The 12,416-nt window shown below is 38.8% G+C and overlaps 2 protein-coding genes across 3 annotated transcripts in view; one reads left to right on the top strand and one right to left on the bottom strand.

The window, feature by feature from the left end:
- Nucleotides 1–7,804, top strand: part of LOC123606423 (EF-hand calcium-binding domain-containing protein 1-like) — a 25,628-nt gene extending 17,824 nt beyond the window's left edge. Inside the window, exons 5-6 of one of the 2 annotated variants that reach the window (XM_045494768.1) lie at nucleotides 2,907–3,011; nucleotides 7,693–7,804. In XM_045494768.1, coding sequence (XP_045350724.1) covers nucleotides 2,907–3,011; nucleotides 7,693–7,731 — 144 coding nt within the window. In that variant the 3' untranslated portion in view covers nucleotides 7,732–7,804. Of the gene's footprint in view, nucleotides 1–2,906; nucleotides 3,012–4,933; nucleotides 5,031–7,692 lie in introns of those variants that run through there. The other variant, XM_045494767.1, reaches the window with a different exon arrangement.
- On the bottom strand, nucleotides 5,031–12,416 carry RBM48 (RNA binding motif protein 48). Its single transcript, XM_045494764.1, has 5 exons — nucleotides 12,247–12,416; nucleotides 11,403–11,593; nucleotides 9,557–9,702; nucleotides 7,516–8,081; nucleotides 5,031–5,678 (listed from the first exon to the last, which is right to left on the bottom strand). The coding sequence occupies exons 1-5, from the start codon at nucleotides 12,355–12,357 to the stop codon at nucleotides 5,592–5,594; spliced, it is 1,101 nt and encodes a 366-aa protein (XP_045350720.1). The 5' UTR covers nucleotides 12,358–12,416; the 3' UTR covers nucleotides 5,031–5,591.

The following is a 12,416-nucleotide window of genomic DNA, read 5'->3' as shown; positions in this document are numbered from 1 at the left end:
CAGGTCACGATCTCGCGGTCCGTGAGTTCGAGCCCCGCGTCAGGCTCTGGGCCGATGGCTTGGAGCCTGTTTCCGATTCTGTGTTTCCCTCTCTCTCTGCCCCTCCCCCGTTCATGCTCTGTCTCTCTCTGTCCTGAAAATAAATAAACGTTGAAAAAAAAAAAATTTAAAAAAAAAAAAAAAAAAAAAAAAAAAAGAAAATGGGGTGCAGAATTCTTCTTTCAATGAAACAAAAAGTACCACTTTATTATGGACATAGTGATTTCTTCCCTTTTCTTACTATGCCCCTATCCTGGATACCAGTGAAAAGTTGTTAACTCTAAAGCATTCTGGACCCAGCTCACTTCCATTACTCTGGAGATGAGGAAAGAAATAGATGATGGGGGCTGCCAAGTCTTAGATTCAGCTAACACAGACTCCAGCATACCTTCTTCCTTCAGAAATACTCTCACTGGGGACGCCTGGGTGGCTCAGTCAGTTAAGCATCTGACTCTTGGTTTCAGCTCAGATCATGATCTCATGGGTTTTGTGGGTTCAAGCTCCACATCTACCCTTGTGGTGCAGAGCCTTCTTGGGATTAGGAATTACTCTCACTAGCCACTGCTAGGGCTGAGGGTAGACTTCTTGAGAGACAGTATTTTCCCCAATTCCAAATTCACTCTTTTCTTGTTTAATTAAAAACAAATTTTTTTAAACATTTATTTATTTTTGAGAGACAGAACATGAACACAGGGGAGGGGCAGAAAGAGAGAAGGAGACACAGAATCTGAAGCAGACTCCAGGCTCTGAGCTGTCAGCAGAGCCTGATGCGGGGGCTCGAACCCATGAACCATGAGATCATGACCTGAGCCAATGTCGGACACTTAATTGACTGAAACACCAAGACACCCCTTTAATTTTTTTTAATGTTTACTTATTTTTGAGAGAGAGAGAGGAGCGTGTGTGCATGAGCGGGGTAGGGGCAGAGAGAGAGGGAAACACAGGATTCAAAGCATGCTCCAGGCTCTGAGCTATAGCACAGAGCCCAACGCAGGGCTCAAACCCACAAACTGCGAGATCATGACCTCAGCAGAAGTTGGACACTTAATCTACTGAGCCACCCAGGCATCCCTCTTCTTTTTTTAAAGGACATGTTATGGAGTGAAATTTTTCCTTTTTTAATTTTTATTTATTTTTGAGAGAGAGAGAGACAAAGCATGAGCGGGGAAGGGGCAGAGAGAGAGGAAGATACAGAATCTGAAGTAAGCTCCAGGCTCTGAGCTGTAAGCACAGAGCCTGACATGGGGCTCAAACTCATGAACCATGAGATCATAACCTGAGCCAAAGTTGGACGCTTAACTGACTGAGCCACCCAGGTGCCCCTGGAGTGAATTTTTTTCTGGTAATTATTCAAACCTTTCTCTAAGTTAGACTCTCAGCAACCCTGAGTTATGCTCAGAAGTGAAAAAACAAGGACCCATCAAATCAAACCCAAACTGAATTAAGCAGTTAAAGCATTTATAATCTACATATATGGTCCCCTGCCCCTCCCGTGATTTAATCCCCCACAGTCCCTGTCATTTTGCTCCACTCCAGGCAGGTCTGTCTTCTTCCTGACTTACATCGCCTCATGTTGTCAGACTTCAGTTTGGGCCATTCTTCTGCATTTCCACCTCAGACCTCTTCAGCTACCTAAAAGTCCTCTCGATCATCCTTAAAGGCCTCCCAGTAGTCTGCAAGCATCTTCTTACGATTCTAGTCCATCTTGAACTGTTACTGCTCTGACTCCCAGTGCCTTGCTCCTTAAGTGAGTAACTTCACTTTTATCCTTTTTACATGATGAGCTCTCAAGTCAGAGATCCTTTGAGGAACAAATTCTACTACTAAAAATTAAGTTTGAAAATCTTTGCCCTATGGCACTGATTTTATCACAAATGTAGCACTATAATATGTGTCCTCTTTTTGTTTTACTCCCCAGTTACAGTATAAATCCTTTAGAGACACGACCATATTTTATACATTTAAGGTAACTCAGGTGTCTTAGTCTGCTTGGACTGCTGTAACAAAATACCAGACTGGGTGACTTAGACAATAGGAATTTGTTTCTCAAAATCCTGAGACTGGGGAGTGCCTGGCTGGCTCAGTTGGTGGAATGTGTGACTCTTTATCTCAGGGTTGTAAGTTCGAGCCCCTGTTGGGTGTAGAGATTACTTAAAAATAAAGTCTGCCTGAGTGGCTCAGTCAGTTGAATGTCCAACTTCGGCTCAGGCCATGATCTCGTGATTTGTGAGTTCAAGCCCCGCACTGGACTCTGTGCTGATGGCTCAGAGCCTGGAGCCTGCTTCGGATCCTGTGTCTCCCTCTCTTTCTGCCCCTCACCCATTCACACTCTGCCTTTCTCTCAAAAATAATTTAAAAATATTAAAAATGAAATAAAATAAATAAAATCTTTAAAAAAAATCCCGAGACTGGGAAGTCCAAGATCAAGGTGCCAGTCAATTTGCTTCCATAGTGAGGGTGCTCTTCCTTGCTTGCAGACAGCCACCACCTCAATGTGTCCTCACATGGCAGAGAGAGGGAGCTCTGGTCTCTACTTACAGAGATGCTAATTATATCATGGGGGCTCCACCTTCAATACCTCATCTAAACCTAATTACCTCCCAAAGACACCTCCCAAATCATCACATTGGGGGCATTAACATTGGATTTAGAGGCAAGAGGGACACAAACTTTCAACCTCTAATAACAGGTATTCTAAACAGACTTCTAGGAATAAAGTAAGTAGCCTTGATAAATAAGTACCTTTTGATTTATGTAAGTAGTGCCCACAGAAATGTAAACTAATAGTTTTACTTGGCAAAGAGTTATTTTCCATGCGAAATTAAAAACTATTCTATCATTTGTCAAGAACTCCTCTTCCTCTCTAGGATTATGACAACGATGGCAAGATATCTTTTGCAGACTTTGAAAAAGCAGTTAGAGAAGAGAGACTTTTGTTGGAGGTATTTGGACCGTGTTTACCAGAAGCAAAGGTACAGTGCCAATAGCTCAAAGTGGTTAAGAGCAAAGTTTTTAAGGGATCAGACAGTAATACCTGCTGGACACTCACCTCTGTAGGGGCTTTAGCCCACAGCTGAAGTTCAGGCAACCATGACGATCTCAGCTCCATCCTCACGTTTTGGGAATCAACAATAGTGAGGATTCTATTCAACAGACTTTTTGAGCTTGCAGCCTCTTTAGCTATACACAATTCCTGATTTCTTGTATGTTAATATTTTCCCAAAGAAAACTAGAGTCTATTGGCATGCTTAAGGGATAGAACATTGAACAGTGTACGCAAGTACCCACCATAACTGCCAGGACAAAATTTGATCTCTTTCAACCCAAATGTTGCCAAACCATGAGAATCATTATTAAAAATCTTGAATACATTTAAAGTACTTTATAGTATTTGTGCTTAGGAAGGCTTTTCATGTATGAATTTGACAAGTTTTCTGAGCCAGAAGAGCCAGCCTAATAATTTGACACATTAAAATTTCCTTTAATTCTTCCTTTGAAGAAGAAAGTAGAAACTTTTTAATTCTCTGCAGTGATCTAGATGGCGATTTTATGCACAAACTTGCATGTTAAGTTCTCCTATGCTATCTTCGGCTCATTTGTCTAACTTGTCCCACTGTAGTTTATTCCTGGAAATAAATAGTAAAATGCAGTGTGTGAAAGGCACACTTCTCATTTTGAGACTGATGGAGGAAGCCACATAGAATGGACTGGATTGGAGCAGCTACTTAGGTCAGATGGAACACCAACAGATCTCCAGTTGTTCCCAGAACTCAGTAGCCCAGTTACTGAGAACCTTGCTACTCACCAGCAGCAATGGTGTCACCTAAGAACTTGGGGAAAATGGGGAATCTCACCCCCCAACCCAAACCAACTGACTCAATCGTTGTTGTTGTTGTTGTTGTTTTTATGATGCTTGACACAGCAAAGGTTACTTCCACTCATCTTGATCAAATATTGTGCATGTTGGTGGGGATGGGGAGGCATGCTGGCTTCCACATGGTCACTGGAAAGATCCTGCAAAGTCCTGAGAAGATCAGGAATCCATTCAACAAAACTGAACCCACTGAGCAGCTCCTCCTTTTAAGGCTGTCAGATAATTTTTTTTTCAGTTGTGGTAAAACACATCTAACACAAAATTTACCCATCTTAACCAATTGTAAACATACAGTTCAGTGATGTTAAGTACATTCACAATGTTGTACAACCAATCTCCAGACTGCTTTCCATCTTGGAAAACTGTAAACCATTCTGCATTCCCATCATCCACCAGCTTCTGGCCACCACTCTCAGAATCTACATTTTAATAAGACCCTGAGGTAGAAATTCATAGCACCTTAAAGTCAGAAGCATGTTGTAGATAGTAACTTGCTCTTTCCAATTCTATGCTTGGGTCTCTAACATGTCTTTTACCTGGGAGTTCAGCAGAAAAAAATAATTAATTACCTTACAAGGAAGTAAGGCCAAACCCCTTGCCTCCAGCTTCTTTTAATACCATCTACCATTTGTACCATCCCAGCAAGTTTGAATCAGGTCATAACTGATGATGAATCTTCTTAACCGGTATGTTCAAATTCAATCCATTAGGTAAGAGGCCTTTAGGTATATAGAGAAAAGAAAAACAGACAGTTTGGTATGGGCCTTCTCAAGGTATTTTTAGCAGTTAAAAAAAAAAAAAAAAAGGACACAGCTTGAACATACTTGTTCCAGTTTCCAATTTTGTAGTCTGATAGGACAAACAATGTAGGTATGCTAAATGTACTGGTTAGCAGTCTAGCACTGACAAATACAGATTTGTTTCTGCCATAGATAAGCAAATTCTTCTTAGAGACTAACTAAAGAATATAGGCTCCTAATTTCAGCTTTGTTCTAATAGTTTAACTTTTTTACTTTACAGAATTGTATTGATTTTGAAGCCCTGGCATTCAGACACATCCTGAATTCTAGTTTTTGAATGTGAAACACTTAATACTTGTATTAAAATCAGAAACAGATCCTGGTTGCCTGTCTTTATTTGCATTGTAAAATTTTTATCTTTTGTTCAGTTAATTTACATATAACTATTGCAAAGTGAGAAGTAATAATAGAAAAACACTTTCTGTAATATTAAGTAATGATAAACTAATTTTATTTTTTAAGTTAGCCAACAACCTTGGCCCCTGTGGGAAATACTTTCACAACCCTCTTTTCTCCTGCTTCCTCACCCAGAGAAGTTGGAAACCTAAAACATTCACCATTCCAGACCTTCCCAGTTAGGAACAGCCATGAGCCCAGTTTTAGCCAATAAAATGTAACCAAAGTCACTGGATGGAGCTTCCGGAAAACTTTAATTTTTTTTTTTTTTTTTTAAGGAACATATTTGGCTGACATGTATTCTGTGAATGATAAGCTAATTTTAAAAGATGAACCTTTATTAGATACGACAGCTTGAATGGTATCACAAAGAGGAGTGCACTAAAAAATACCAGCAGTAAAATCTCTTAAAGAATTAAAATGATAGGCTAAAAAATAAAAGATAAATAGTCCCTTAGAAAATATAATTTGCTGCTGGCAATCTATATTCTTCTTCTTTGTTTTAACGGACGACTTGTATGTACATCTTCCAGCTTGTCTTCTGGAGGTTTGGGCGTAGATGAAATTACCTAGTTTAGAAAAAAGAGAACCACCAAAACTTAGTTTTTATAGTACAAGAATAAATAAACTATTAGGATAGGTAGGAGATACATCTAGTAGTTCAATTCTTGCTGTCACATTTAAGGCAGTTAGCCCAATTTCAGGTTACAGCCTATGGTCTACGCACAAAGTTTTCTGTCCAAACACTGATGGGAGTAAAATTTCTAAAGCCATTTAACAAGAAAAAAAAAAAAAAAAAACTTGAGGGGATAAGAGTAAACATATACTCTACTTTAACAATCCTTTATAGATGTGAAGTCACTTGCTATTTTATAGACACAGATAGAGATCTCCATTCTGTGTAACCTGAAACACTGATAACATTTGATGTATTTACAGACATGGAGGCTTGACCGGGCGGGGGGGGGGGGGGGGGAGTATGAAAAATTGGAGAAATAAGTAGAAAATGGTATAATCCTCAATTTCCTAGGGAAGTGAAACCAAACACATCATTGGAAAAAGAGTTGACAATGAGTTAAAGCAGAGTAAGACAGTCTTCACTTAACATGTAAAATTATTAGAAACTGTGTAAGTTGTATTCAGTATTTCTCCATTTTGTTGTTCTATTGTCTCCTTACTTAGGATTTGGACCTAACAACTTTTTTCTTGAAAATATAGTCATTTCTGGCTGAGGGAGCTATGTATCCGCATCTATGCCTCAGTTCAACTGTATCTGAAGGAAGAAAAGGGCCAGCACAAACTCAAACATTTAAAAAGAGGCTTAAGCATGGAAATTGTGTTCACAGACTTTTAATATTATAACATAAGCCCTCATCCTTAATCAGATAGTAATTTTCAGGTAAAAACATATACATAAAATAAATGAAGCTACCTTAGATTCCCTTAATCACATTGTAAAATACATTTACAACTGCGTGAAAAGCACTTTCTGAACCTCCTGAGTTAAAGTTTAAAAGACGGTTCCTTTCCCTCAGTTTGATTTATAAAAGGTTTACCCCACAAAAAGCTATCTTTCAAAAGCTAACTCAAACGTTAGCTTTCTTCTATTTGTGCTTAGAAAATGGAAAATGATTATGTAAATATGTAAAAAAATTAGTACTTAATTAGGACAGTTGAGTTGTAATCTATTTAAGAAGTTTACATTTTGAAATGCAGACCTTAGGGCCTAGACTTTAGAATAATCTCACCTCATTCTATGGCTATCTTTATCAAAGAAGCAAAAACCATTTTGATATAATTTGTAAGAACACTGAACTTGAGAAACAGTTTTCCTTCAACACAATAATTCTGTACTTTGACTCATAATAGAACCATTTGGGGAGCTTTAAAAAGAGAGGGCCTGGGCTCCACTCTCACAGATTGATCTCACGGACTGAAACCACTGCTTTTATGTTTTATATCTAGAATGACATAGAATATGTTCTGTTCATTTTTTTAATGTTTATTCTTGAGACAGAGAGAACAAGTGGGGGAGGAGCAGAGAGAAGGGGACAGAGGATCCAAAGCAGGCTCCTTGCTGACAGCAGAGAGCCTGATGCAGGGCTCAAACTCATGTACCAAGAGTTCATGACCTGAGCTGAAATCAAGAGTCAAATGCTTAACTGACTGAGCCACCCAGGCGCCCCTGTTCTGCTCACTGTTTAAAGCAAAGGCTAATGATATCAAAGCACATACTTTTCTGTTCGTCAGATTCAGTTAATTCAACAGGAACTGTAGAAAAACACATCAAAAAACTGAAAACAAAAAAAATTAATGACAATACTTTAGTTGCCACAAATCTCCATTTAGTTGTTAGCCCTATAACCAAATGGTCTCTTAAAACAGTTTTTTTAAAAATGATCTTACCTCTTTAAGTTTATTCCGAATTAAATTTGCTGTCGTGTTCAACGAGTCATCGTGCATATCCACTTTGGGTAAGTCTGGTAACAGAGGCCCAATCATAACCTCATTACTACTCGTGCTTGTTCCAAGAAAAGTTCCAATTTTACGATCATCTGCTCTTCTTCTTTTCCGCTCCTGCAGTTGTGTTGTCCTAGGCATAAATCTGTCAACTGCCTCTGAAGAAGTAATAGCCTTCTGTGCGCCAGGGCAGGCCGATGAATTTTTAAATGGTTTCACCCGTATTTTCTGCAAAGAGTCACTGTGCATACAATGCTCCAATGTTTCTTCATGGTTTCTACCATCCTGAGAGAAGTTTGATGCCCTGTCCATATGCTCCCCTGATGAACATGTACATTTCGAGGAAAAATAACATAAAGGCAATTCACAAGAATAAGGAAGACAAGGATCTGAGTTGCCAGTAGAAGTGTTCAAAGTGGCTGCACATCCAGAGGTCTCTGAATGGAAGTCCTGTCTAAAATCTTGTGTGTTTTTAAGCTCCGTAACCAGTTTCTTCTTTGTCACGTAATGATCTTTATGTTACAATTTAAAAGAGGAGAGAAGAGGAAAAAAATGGTTCGTTTACTGTTTTCATTATTTGGAAATGTGTGATTTTAAAAACAAACACTACTTTAAAATGTTAACAAATGCTACCCTGAAATTTTTTTTTTCTTGAGCAGGTAAAAGATTCATGTGTTTAAAAAGTATAAAGGGTATATTAGTGTCACGCTTCACACTTTCTTTATCCCCTATATGCCTGGTTTCCACCCTCCGCCCATAAGTAATCCCATTCTTACTTTCTTATTTATCTGTCCAGTATGTCTTACTTTTCTTCCCCCTGCCTACTCCTCTTTTTTCCCCCATAGTAGCCATTTCTCTGCACCTTTGTGTTTTCCACTTAATTGTAGATCTTAGAGATTTTTTTTCCTAGGTCATTACATAGAATGCTCCTTTTTTTTACAGCTTTGGAGCATTCTACTACATGAATGTATCATGCTGCTTAGTTGGTGTTTGTTAGTTTTTAAAGGAGGCAACAGGCTGGACCCATATTTTGCAATTTTATTTGGCACACAAACGTAAGTTCTCCTGGAGCTATTCACATATCCCACAGGTTAAAAGTTCATTGTCTACAAGTGATCAGGGACTCTCAACAGCTCTCTTGCCAAATTTTCAGGTAAGTTTTCCAAGAGTCTTCCTACCTTCTATCTCTCTTCACCTCTGCCACCTGCCCTTTCCCTAATCACTCATTATATTCAATAGGTGTCTGCACAATGACTTTGTCCTTCAACTAAAGGGTAGATATTTTGTAATGTGGATTTCCAGTACTATTCAGATTTCAGACCACACACATTATTTCAGTCCAATTCTGAGTACTCTGTTCCTACAGTCCATGTACTAAAGCCCATGGCTCCATTCCAGGCACCTAGAATTTGTGTCTAGGGAAACTCAGTTGGGCATATGGGGCACCTGGCCAGCTGCTGGTCAAAAGTGGAACTTTTCCACAATTAGCAGTTTTAGATTAGCAGTTGGTAACTGGTCTGCAAATCATAATTGTTTCTCATTGCCTTTAGGTCAAACCTTAATTCCGTAGCCTGTGACACAATGCCCTTCATGATTCAGTTCCTGTCCTCTTCTCTAATCTTCCCTCTCACTGCAATCCCTGTGTTGCGGTTATCCTGTACTATTCATAGTTCCTTCAAATGCATACTGCTCATTTATTCCTCTGGACCTTTAAACTTTCTACCTGGCCTACCTTTCCATCTCTTCCTCTTGCCTCCTGAGTAATGTCTACTCCTTCAAAACTCAGCCACCTCTCTCATCCTGTAGGAAGGCTTCCACAAACCAACATCTCTCCCTTTCCAGCCCATATTCCATAAGAGTGCTGCAGAGTTCTTAAATATTGTGATCATTTATTTGCCTCTCTTCCCACCAGACTGGGAGCTCCATGATGATATACCTAGCAGAGTGCCTTACACGTTGAAGGTGTTTAGTAACAGGCTTTCCATACCTTTATTTTTAGTAGTTCTTGCTATATAAGCCTTCCTCTCCTGTAATTTTTTTCTAGTTTCTTCAACTGTTTCAAATTCTGGAGCATAGCACACGTGAAGCAATCCACCAAAGAAACTCTGTTCATCCATTTTTCTCTTGGCTGTCCTAAACAGAAATACATGATAGCATGGTTTATTAATCTTGACTTACTTAGGATAATAGCTGAACTAGGATACAGTGCATTGATCTAAACAGTAAAGTTCAGCTTTTGTTATGTGTATATACTTCCTATGGGTTGGGAATTAAGATGTTCTCCTTATGGATGGTATTGATTCTACTGATGTAGGGAATACTCTTAGAACTCTCTATAGTGCTAACAGGTTTTGAGCTAAGTCATCCACACATATCCAGACCCCCTTTAACCAACTTAGGGTCCCCAGCAGTTAACCTGAGGTACACAATCTATGGTCATGAAATACAGATTTCTCTGTGTTAAATTAAATGGCCCTTAAGAGTTAGCTCATACCCAGTTTAGTCTTTTCACCACAGTTTTGTTCCTATGATGGGATTCATATATAAAAATTAATAATATTATAATTATATAATCTTCAGTAATTGAGTAAATGCTGAATATATAACTAATCAATGACAAAGTCAAAGAATGGTATTCAACAAATATTTATTAAACATTTATGACTGGCCAGGCATTATACTACAATAAATATTTAAGTACTTCTGTGCCCAGGGATAATGATAAAAATACTGAGATTTTTCATGCACCAGGCAGTGCCTGAAATGCTTCACCTGAATTAATACTTCATAAAAACCCTATGATGAAACTGAGGCCTAGGAAGATGTATAACTTAGCCATGCTCACACTGGTTTGTAGAGCTACAATTTGAATCAAGATACTGAACTTCACATAATGTACTATGTGCTATGGGAGGTGCAAAAGTTCTAGCAAATATGTTTCCCTGACCATGAAGAGCAGGCTAGGGGGAAGTGATTAGGGGAAGTGAGATCACATATAAGAGCAAACTGAGAATAATATACAGCCACATAAAATCAATTGCTTTTGTGGCAGGCTGCAAGTGCTATTTGTAGTACAGAAAGAAAATATGAATGATGGGGCTCCTGGCTGGCTTAGCTGGGTAGAGCATGCAACATTTGATCTTGGGGTTGTAAGTTTGAGCCCCATGTTGGGTATAGAGATTACTTAAAATCTTTAAAAAATATAATAAAGAAACTATGAATGGCAACAGCCAAAGAAGGATGAGTCTTGGAGCAAATTAGTGACAAGAATGGGGTCAACACAAAACTAGGTAAGGCATTTCATACTTCAGCCTTATTGGAGCAGAATTTATGTTACAGAGAAGACTGGAAAAAATGGGGTCAATTCACATAGATGCATAATAATAAGAACTTCAATACCTAACGTTTACTGCATTCTGAACAGGAGGCACTACACTTAGCCCTTTACATAGGTTATCTCATTATCCTCACACAACTTCAGTGAATAGGTCCTTTTACCATACAGATTTTACAGAATAGAAAAAAACCAGGCTTACTGAAGTTAAACAACTTGTCCAAAGTCATGATGACAGTAAGCAGTGGAGCTCAAAAACTTAACTCCAAACCCATTTTTTAATCTACCACAATACACGACAGAAGATTCTTAAGCATGGGAATGACACAATGTGAATAGTGTTTTGATAAGGCTAACACTTAAGACTAGAGTAAGACCAGAGTAATACAGGGCAATATTAGGTTATTGGGTAATTCAGGTATAAATGAGGGAAAACCAGGGCCAAAATGATAGCAATGGGGATGGGGGAGACAAAACTTATGGTTAACTTGCAAATTACCTTGCACTTTGTAGATTCATAAATTTAATAAGATAAACTTCTGTAAAGTCTTCTGCTGGGTATTCATCTAGAGCATTATATTGTTCAATTGCACCATACAAAGCAAATCGCTCAACTAATTCCTTCATCGCTCCCACTGCAGGAACTCCTTGTATTAACAAGTACCGAGATTCCAAATTGATTGTATATACCTAAAAGAAATGCAAACACATAAAAATATACTTCCCCAAAAAGCCTAAGACAAAACTATTTTTAAAAACTGCTCTAGGGTTAATGAGTACACTTATCATGAAGAATACTGAGTAATATACAGAATTGCTGAATCACTATATTGCCCACCTGAAACTAACATAACACTGTATATTACTTACACTGATATTTAAAGTAAAAAAGCTTAAAAAAAAAAAAGCCTCTGAAAACAAGAAACATTCTGTTCAACCTGTCTGCAGAAAAAAAAAAAAAGTAAATTCACCCCACGAGAATCTAACTAAAGAATAAATTTTCTTCAATCGACATGTTTTCCAGAAGTTGGCTTGGGAGAAGTTACTACAAAGAGAGAACAAATATTCATTGAGTGCTTACCACGCACCACGCACTATTGTAAACATGAAAGATGCAATGACTAACACAAAGCACAGTGTTTGCGGAGCTGACGTTCTAGCAGTTGACCGAAGCGTTCTTGAGAATCTTTGGTAACTTGAGTACCAGAGATTCTCATATCCATCTCCAATGAGTGACGGATAGGATCGCAGCCTTTCAAACCTTTATTTACATATGCTGGGATGTGGAATCACGGCGAAAATAAAGCTCTCAAGGACAAAGGATGAAACCGAAATCACTTTACCTTGACAGCACGAGGCCGTCGCCCCTCCCGATACTTGGCCCGCGTGTCGCATACAGCCCTCTGGACATGGTGATCAAATACACCTCCAAGCTCCCCGCCACTAGCCGCCATCTTGACGGCTTGGCCTCTTGCAAAAACGACAACATCCGTCTCGTCGCACTCCCGCTCAC

This window comes from Leopardus geoffroyi, chromosome A2 (assembly GCF_018350155.1).
Source record: "Leopardus geoffroyi isolate Oge1 chromosome A2, O.geoffroyi_Oge1_pat1.0, whole genome shotgun sequence".
NCBI lineage: Eukaryota > Metazoa > Chordata > Mammalia > Carnivora > Felidae > Leopardus > Leopardus geoffroyi.
This window is presented reverse-complemented; position numbering and strand designations above follow the sequence as displayed.